At 32.8% G+C, this 9,965-nt stretch overlaps 1 protein-coding gene across 2 annotated transcripts in view; it reads left to right on the forward strand.

Annotated features, from left to right (window-relative positions):
• The window catches only part of LOC127838603 (uncharacterized), a 35,882-nt gene extending 32,306 nt beyond the window's left edge, over positions 1–3,576 (forward strand). For both annotated transcript variants that reach the window (XM_052366431.1, XM_052366432.1), the window contains 3 exons: positions 1,163–1,210; positions 1,903–1,938; positions 2,927–3,576. In XM_052366431.1, coding sequence (XP_052222391.1) covers positions 1,163–1,210; positions 1,903–1,938; positions 2,927–2,981 — 139 coding nt within the window. In that variant the 3' untranslated portion in view covers positions 2,982–3,576. The remainder of the gene's footprint in view (positions 1–1,162; positions 1,211–1,902; positions 1,939–2,926) is intronic.
• Positions 3,577–9,965: the final 6,389 nt, after the last annotated feature.

Genomic DNA, 9,965 nt, shown 5'->3' on the forward strand with positions numbered 1-9,965 from the left:
AAGCGTTAACGTAAACTTTGTTCTTGTGAATATACCATGTGAAGCAGTAGCCTGTCATCACGGAAGCTCATTTAACATGATTGGATACTTAATGCAGTGACAAATACACATGTTATTATATGTAATAGATATTTGCTTACAAGGACAATATAAATAACCACACTGTCAACAATGAAGTAATGAAATTCAAACCAACTGTTATAATGTTCTCTGTCTATCCTTATTTAAACTTTTGTCAAAACATGTTGATTGCACACAATCGGTTTTTCATAGAACTCGCTTTTCACGATTTGCTTAAAAATCAAATTGACTTGTTACGTATCTATTAGCTTAAAGTGACCTTTTCACAGATTTTGGCATGTTTTGAAGTTTGTCATTAAATGCTTTATATTGATAAATGTAAACATTAAATTTTAAAAGCTCCAGTTAAAAATCAAAAATTAAATTTATAAAAGAAAAAAAAATAGCCCGCATCAGGGCTCGAACCAGTGACCCCCGGAATCTTGAAGTAAAAACGCATTAGCCAACTGAGCTATCCTGCCAAGCATACATGCGTATTTTATACCTTATATAAGCAATCTTTGTAGTTTCACAAATTTAAACGACAACAACAGAACTCTCCAAATTATTCAATCGTTTCGCGTTGCAACTCTTTATAATTTTTAGGTTTTTAAATCGTCAAAAGTTGGATATAATGGCTATATTAGACCATGGCAAATGTTCAGTAATACTGTTTCCTCACAAATATCATAACTAAACCGAAAATTTGCGATTCTGAAACAACTTTTTTCAATTTTGTTAATTTACCAAACCGTGAAAAGATCCCTTTAAGGCAATATTACATGCGTTGGCGTCAATGTAGCCACAAGACATAAAATGGAAATGGACACACTTTTCATAGTAAGGATCATATTTTATGACAGCGTTGTAATTTTAAGACTTGCATGCTTTACATGTTATTGATATTATAACTTTAAATAACGGAAGTATGAATCATATTGTCTTTTATGCTTGGTATAATAATGTCATAAATGTAACTGATGATAGAGAACATAAGTAAATTCATTCCATTTCAAACTATTTACTTCATCCTTTAGGCAATGCTTGATTTCATTTCTTTGTGAATATGCATAATGTTTTCAATAACAAAAACTTCTTTCAGGACGTATGTACCTACCCAGCAGCCAGCAGTTAACAGCGATCCGTTTTTGTACGTATTTGATTTTATTTCTAACAATATCACTCAATTTGTTGAACATAAGCAGAGGCAGTGTGGTTGTAAAAAGATAATAGTGACTGAAGTAATATAGTAGTAAGTTTCATTCACCTGAATGAATGGTGTCACAATTAAGATGCAGATTATGAATTTAACAAGCAACGTATTAACAATAACCAGTTGATCGAAATCGAGACGCAAATTAAGCAAATCGATAAAAAAAACATTCAAAATAATATCTGTGATTAATAGAGCTTTCTTCGATTGTCTCTGTTCTATATGGCATAAAAGTATCTAAAAATACAAGTTGCTTGTGGTCATTTTTTTATAGATCTGTTCTTGGAAGAATAAGATTGTCAATTAAACGGTTGTTTTAAATATCATATAAATATTGTGTTTAAGAACGTCACCATTTCGGATGTTTTTCTTTTGGCAACATTGTTGATAGAAAAACTTTAAAACACGTAAAGCTTAACCTTTATTTAACTGGCCGGACAATAATTTCAACATGTTTTTGTATCTCTTATTTACAACAATTTATTTTAAAATTTTACATGGGCAGAAAAGTGTTACTGGTTACAAATAGTTTTACGATAAATTGTATTTAACCATACAACGGCATTGCATTTTCATTTTTTGTATGCTACAAATGAGTGACGCGTCATCATTTTACTTCCCATTTTCAGTGGAGATATGTTTGGACCCAGTTCAACAAACTCATTGTGAGTATATTTACGCTCGCTTTAAAGGGGCCGTCCAACAGATTGATAAATTGACAAAATTAAAAAAGTTGTTTCAGATTCGCAAATTTTCGTCTTTGTTATGATATTTTTGAGGAAATAGTAATACTGACTACTATTTACCATGCTCTTAAATATCCATTATATGCATCTATTGATTAGAAAACCTGAAAATTATAAAGCGTCGTGCGACGCAAAACGATTGAATAATTTGGAAAGTTCTGTTGTAGTAATTATATTTTGGGAAGCTACGGGGATTGCATATATAGGTAAAAAGTACATCCGCTCTAAGCATGAGCATGAATGGTCGAGTGGTCTAGGCGGGAGACTTTTTACTCCAGGACTCCAGGGGTCAGTGGTTCGAGCCCTGTTGAGGGTTACTTTGTTTCCTTTTTTAAATTGTAATCTTGTTTTTTACTGGATACTTTAGGTCAAATGTTTAAATTTATAAATATAAAGCATTTAATGACATGCTTCAATACATTCCAATATCTGCTGGACGGCCCATTTAATTTGCCATGTGAAATTATCATAAAATTGCCCATAATCTTGTTTATGAACAAAAACAATGTAATCATATTGAGTCAGGACTGTGAGCTTTTGTTTATATAAAAATACATATAAACAATTCTGCAATAAATGTTTGCATATGGTGAAAATTGGCTGTTTTAACGACTCTTAAGAATTTATTGAACAATGAAGTATGCTTAATAGTGTACGTAAGTTTAATGTTGAATCCTTCATTGTGTTATTTCCAGTCCTAAAATGTGAATAAGATGCTTCTTCTTGCGATGGAAGATATAATAAAATATATACATGACGACTTCCGTTAAAAAACTGAACGGAGCTTTCTGTAACGATTTTTTATACATTATATATGCATTTTCCATAGTATGTAGAAGCAACGGTAAACACATTGCAGTAAAAATGAACTTATCAATCAGATACTTTATTGAAAAACATTTTTCAGATATCCAATGTGGCCAATGTTCGACATGCCATTATTTGGGTTTGGCTTCTTCTAGATAAGAAGTCTGGTGTCGACACTGGCATTAGTGAACCGTGTACCGGATCGTAGAGTAGGAACCACGTGTGACTCGCACGGGGAATCTTATTTCGGGACATTTTTATATTTTATTTTCGATTAAATAAATACTGTAATTTGGTACGATTCTGATTTGTTAACCGTTACGAAAAAAGTAAACTTTAAAGAAACACATGTGTACATTTTAAAATGTATACTTTAGCATTATTATCAACTGTGCGTGCAATTAATTATTAACGTTTGCATGTTTCGTTGAACGAAATGACAACGAAGCTTATGTTTGCCGTGTAAGACAAGATGTTTCGAATCGAACTTCATTGTGCACTTAAGGCATAGGGTGTATATACTGTTTTAAGGAATTATAATAAAATATTATTGTGACATTACAAAATGTATAGAGTGCCATGTATGTCTATTCAACCCCAAAAAGTCCGAATTGCATTGAATAGCATACGATTTGTACACCTGACTGTTTGGCACACACTTGCATTGTTTTATGGTAGATTAAAATACGTGTATACATTTATCCTATTTAGATCGTATATACTTAATAAATTACTCAAATGACAAAAGGATTCTTTGTTGCGTGTTGGTGTTCCTTATTTCTCGCCGGGCGGCATTTGTGTTAAGTCAATGTTAAAACAGTTTTGATCACATATTATTAACATCCATTCTAAATATTATTAATTAAGACAGCATGATAGCATGTAAATAGGCCATTGAATTATCGCCTGAAAGTAACATTTAGTTTAATCCAAGGACACTTTATCAAAGGTAAATGACAAATGGCTGTCTAATCCACAAAGGATAAAATTTGTTTACGACCAAGATAGCTCTGGACCAATCACTGAGTGCGTATTTAGATGAGCATTGAAAGTGGACCAATCATTGAGTGCGTATTTAGATGAGCATTGGAAGTTGACCAATCACTGAGTGCGTATTTAGATGGGCATTGAAAGTGGACCAATCACTGAATGCGTATTTAGATGGGCATTGGAAGTAAACCAATCACTGAGTGCATATTTAGATGGGAATTGAAACGAGAATGTGTTAAAGATTTTGTGACCAAGGGGTTGTCTCCAATTTATGACACAGATGACTTGATATGAACAAAGCGGAAGCCACAATTCGATGTTACATACCAGATAATAACCCGATGGACCGTGTTGTTTCCGAAGAGATGACTTTAGGGAGAGCTATTTCGCCAAATAAAATAGCAAACGATATAATTCCAGAAACTATGCCAAGAGAGAAATCATTGTACTTGTCTACCACTTTGATGACAGAACAAATATATATTATAAACATATAATGATTAAAACTGAGACCACCACTTTGGATCGGTCATTTCCAAGTATTTGGGGTTTTAACCTCAAGAACCAAGCGCGCTTTTTAAACGAACTCAATTAAATTAACATATGTCTTCGCCTTCTGACCCCCGGGTGTGTACATTGACTGCAGTGATATGACTGAAAAATATTTAGTATAGGTCCATCAATACGATATTAACTATCAAATATGAAACTTCTCCTCCTTGTGGTTTCGAAGAGGAATATTGCTTAAGTAAATGTTCTATATATAAGTCTGAAAACATCCAATTTACCGCGGCGCGACCAGTTTATGCCGCAATTGTATTAACTAATTAAACTAAAATGTTGATAATTTTAGAGTTTATTCTTCATATTTTAAGAATACATCGCAATCGTATACATTCTCCAAAAATAAAACCAGTGCAAATGTCAATAGTATGCAAAGTCAAATCAATTAAAATTAGAATACATAAAATTATACATAGAGTCGTAAAAGTGATGTAAACACGTTGCAGTATTTCTATATTATAAAAGTAAACGTGTTTTATATTTTTAGTACATCAAATAAACATGCAAGCATTAAAAAGGCATCCATATTAAATTTGACAAAGTTGCTCATTTATCAATACGACGGTATGCATTTATCAATATCACAGAATGATTCTGTAGCTGCAAAGGACGCTCAGATAATACCATTGTATATTTTATATTTAAATAGTCTCGATGCAATAAGATCGGTACACAGTTGCAGATACTGTTAGAAGTAAACGAATCGTGTGTCATTTATGCTTAACTTAGTGAGGCAGAGCGTTTAAACAATTTGGCCTTCGCAAAGGTGTATAAATAAAATAGTTATGATGAGATGGAGAAAACTGACTATTATAACGATTCCACAAGAAAGGGGGGAGATACTTAACAATAGGGCAAAGGACAGGGAAACGTTTAAATTAAATGGAAATAATTAAGTGTTAAATATGTGACTGTCATGTGTGCATGACAGGTTAAATTTAAATATTGATAAATTATTTTCATATCTTTCGCCTTAAAGACAACAGTGAAGGAGTCGCCATATTAGGGTCGGAAAGCTGACATACGTATAGATATACTTAATCTCTTATCGCGATAGAACAAGTGAAGGAATAATGTTACATATCTTCTACTACACCTCATACACCATAAGGGATATCCACGATATTCTTCGTATACAAATGGTCCTTAAAGCTGCGTCAATGTAAGTCGTTCATGATGCCTGTTAGTAGGCCTGGTTTAATCACTAGGCGAACAAAGCGGCCGCCTCGGGTGGCAAATGTATGGGGCGGCATTAACACTATAAATATGAAAGAAGCGGCCGTATAATGATAAATGGCCTGCGTATTGTTTTAATGGAATGACGTTTTTTTTTCATACTAGTTTACGTTATACTGTATCAATTTTTAATATATCATGAACAGATGCGCGGGATATTTTAAGAGCTACTTATATTTTTAAGTTTGTCGTGTCTCTTGTTGTTTTCTCTCAAAATAATGACGTGTTGTTTGAATTCAACATACCTTATAAACAACTCCAGGCAAAATAATGATATATAAATGGCGCCATCAATCATCAGGATGAAACAACGAAGTTTCTCGTAAACCTCAGAAATGACACGGATCTTGAGAAAATAATGGTAAGCACATGTAGTTAGCGTGTGGCTATGATATTAAAGGGACCGTCAACTAGAATGACGAAAAAAAGAAAAGTTCTAAAATACCGTATTTTTTACAATTATTAGTTTATATTTAAGAAATAATATTTTTCTATGATGGTTTGTTGTCGAATAACCCACAGTAAGGAGTATACATGCGTAGGAATTAAATCACGAGTGCGAAGCACGAGTGATTTGATAGCACGCATCTATACTCCTTATTGTGGGTTATTCGACAACAAACCATCATAGAAAAATATTATTTCGATTCTAACACGATTCTGATTGATTTGGTTCAAGCTCTTAAACGTGAACTATATTTTTCAATACTCCGCCGTTCTTAGTACAAAGTTCACTATTTAGTGACGTCATTGAATTGTACAAACATATATGACGTCTTTTCATTCATAAATATTTTGAAAATGACGTCACTTTCATAGAAAACAACAATCATAGGAAATAAATGACGTCAAGTATATTGATGCTACTGAGAAGCTGGTATGCTATAAATGTTTTCTTAAGTACGTTTCCTAACAAATAACATTCTTTGTAGACGTGGTTATGCCACTTATCACCATTTATACAATTTGCTGTTTCATTACATTTATATGTACATGCTACATTTATTAGATTTCTTTAAGTGCGGGTTTTAGCACGTGCATTTTACTGCAATATGTTATTTGCTTATTCGGAACTATTTTCGAAACATTAAGCTCCGCCCATAATTTATTGTAGAATAACCCACACTTGATTTCCTTCGTTGTCTATAGAAAACAAGTCGCGTGCCAAGTTAGAATGATTAATATATGACGACTGGTATATTACCCTACTTGAAAAGTCTCCTATTTCAGTATATTCGGTAATCTGGTTGAAGGTCCCTTAAATTAGTGAAAACATCATTTTGAATGATAAATAATCACATTATAACAAAAATCAACTTTTCTAAAGATAACAAATTCACTATCAAATATATATGGATAACAATTAAGGTATTCAACTCCAACAGACCCGAAAACGGGGTGCATCGTTTTGAACAGCTATACATTATCAGTATACATTATTATTAGCAGCGATTTTCACGAACTCGGTCTTATTCAACTGAGAAATGAATTTCCTATCTGGAAATGTATATATCTTGTAATATTTGTACGAATGCTGGGTTAAATTGTAAGACATAATACGATGCACCACTCGCGTGACCTACATTTCAAGAATTAATATCAAAGCCACAAGCTAACCACCTGTGCTGGTAAGAACAGCTGAAATTGCAGTCACTTTAGAGATACCAGCACCATTCGAACCAGAACCAATCCGTACCAGAAAAAAGAATAAACAATTTGCATACAAAGGAAATGATAACGAACCTATTCAGGATCCGAAAAACAAATTCAAAGTAAACATTTACTTCGCTGTTGTAGACACATCAATACAATCGTTGAAAGAAACATTTACTCTGATGCAACAAATTAGTTCGGTATTTTTTCCTCTATGTTAGTTAAATAAATGGATATTTTAGTTGCCGTGGACGCGGGGGCGCAGTGTGAAAGGTTTGCCTAGTATGCCAAATGATCTGTTGCCGGCCATGAATGTTAGACATTCTGTCGCTGTAATAGTCGTGCAAATGAACTTTCCTTATAGTTTTCGATTCACATGCGCAAATTCTGTGCACTGTTAGAAAAATAATATTCGAATATCCAACAGGTGTTTATCGTGTGGATGTGATACTAATAAGTAAAAACATAATTTTGAATGAAAAATAATCGGATTAAAACGAAAAATCAACTTCTCTGAGTAATAATAATTTCACTATCAAATATTTATATAACACGGTACTAGTATTCACCTCAAAATCACCCGAAAACAGGGTTCATCACTTTGAACAGCAATAACTTCATCATCATTGATTGTGCTGCGATTTCCATGAGCATGGCCTTATTTAACGCAGAAATCAATTGCCTTTCTTGAAATGTGTATATCTTGCAATATTTTTACAAATGCTGGGTCAAATTTTAAGAAATAACACGATACGCAACTCGCGTGACATACTCGTCTTCGATTAGACCCGATCGAACACTGTAATCTTCACGAAGTAAAGAGCATTTTCCATGCAAAGGTCACGGACCTTGGTACCATAAATCGATGAAACGTATGAAAAAAACATTCTTACCGTTCTTGCCGTTACAGTATACATCAAAACTAACTGTCCAGCGCCGTTTGAACCTTTGTTAACATACATTTCAACTGGCCGACATTTTAAACACACGAGTGATTTCATTGGTCCAATTCGAAGGTGTGTTTTTACTCTTGAAGATTTTATTCATAAATATATTTAATTCGGAACTCGCGCGCCGTGGGTTTTTTCCGATTTCTGAGCGCGCGCGGGAGGTACAAACAATGTCATTTATACAGAAATTACCAGTAACGTCGATATTCGATTTGCTTCCCATTCAGAAGCGGATACTAAGTATTTAAACGAAAATAGTGTTTCTTTTAGGAAATGTAAAAAGGTCCTTTGTGGTTATTACTATTATTATTATCAATATTTACACATAGCAAATCTAACACTGATATACATGTATGTCAAACGTTTAACACCGGATTAATTTAAAGTCTAAATACACCGTTCAGATGTACAGCCGCCTAGACGAATGGGTCCAGTAGCTAACATCATTAAAAGACATGAAAAACATACTTTGTCAGCTGTATGGTAATGAAGGAACCTATATAAACGGCTTTACATATACAATATTTCTTTTGAAAAACATTATTCATGCTCTTGTTTTTTTTCGGCATGCTTTATAATTAAAGCAAAAAAAGTAATGTATGGTAAAGCTCGTTAGTGATGTGCCCTCTAATCGTAAGGTCTTAGTCTTTAACGAATATTTTTTTTCTTTAAGATAAGATTAAAGAAAAACATCACAATAGAGATAAATCAATAGACATATAAATATCCAATTGATATGGAACGATCGATATTTTAGTTCTACTACTACGAATGAACTTTGGCTAGTTAGGTTTTTGATTGTTTGGTACTTGTCTGTGTGATTTTAAATATATCTGAAAAGTATAATATATATATATATATATATATATATATATATATATATATATATATATATATATATATATATATATATATATATATATATATATATATATATATATATATATATATATATACGATGGAGTCAATGTCTTGGTAGTTTCGTTGACAAACTTGCATTTAAAGGGGCCTTTTCACAGATTTTGGCATTTTTTTAACTTATTCATTAAATGCTTTATATTGATAAATGTAAACATTGGATCGTAAAAGCTCCAGTAAAAAATCATGAAAAAAATAAAAAAAGGAAAAGAACATTGCCCGGAGCAGGTTTCGAACCAGTGACCCCTGGAGTCCTGCCAGAGTCCTGAAGTAAAAACGCTTTAGCCTACTGAGCTATTCCGCCGAATATACATTATTGACGTATTTTATACCTTATATAAGCAATCTTCGTAGTTTCACAAAATTTAACGACAAAAACAGAACTCTCCAAATTATTCAATCGTTTCGCGTTGCAACGCTTTATAATTTTTAGGTTTTAAAATCGTCAAAAGATGCATATAATGGCTATATTAGAGCATGGTTAATGTTCAGTATTACTGTTTCCTCACAAATATCATAACTAAAACGAAAACTTACGAATCTGAAACACTATTTTTCAATTTTGTCAATTTACCAAAGCGTGAAAAGATCCCTTTAAACTGTATGCCCAGGCCTACGCATAGCATATGCAATGACATAGTCACGTTTACAATTTAAAAACGATCGAAATAAGTTCATCTAAAGAAAAATGATTAAATCATGGTATTTTTATCAACTATAACGAATGTTTGAGCAGAAAACGTGGTGTTTACTATTCAACGATAAGACAAATTATTGATTTTCTCTCTTTAAAAATATCCTAGTCAGCATTTGTTTGTACCTACCGCG

The sequence above is a fragment of the Dreissena polymorpha genome, chromosome 7 (assembly GCF_020536995.1).
Source record: "Dreissena polymorpha isolate Duluth1 chromosome 7, UMN_Dpol_1.0, whole genome shotgun sequence".
NCBI lineage: Eukaryota > Metazoa > Mollusca > Bivalvia > Myida > Dreissenidae > Dreissena > Dreissena polymorpha.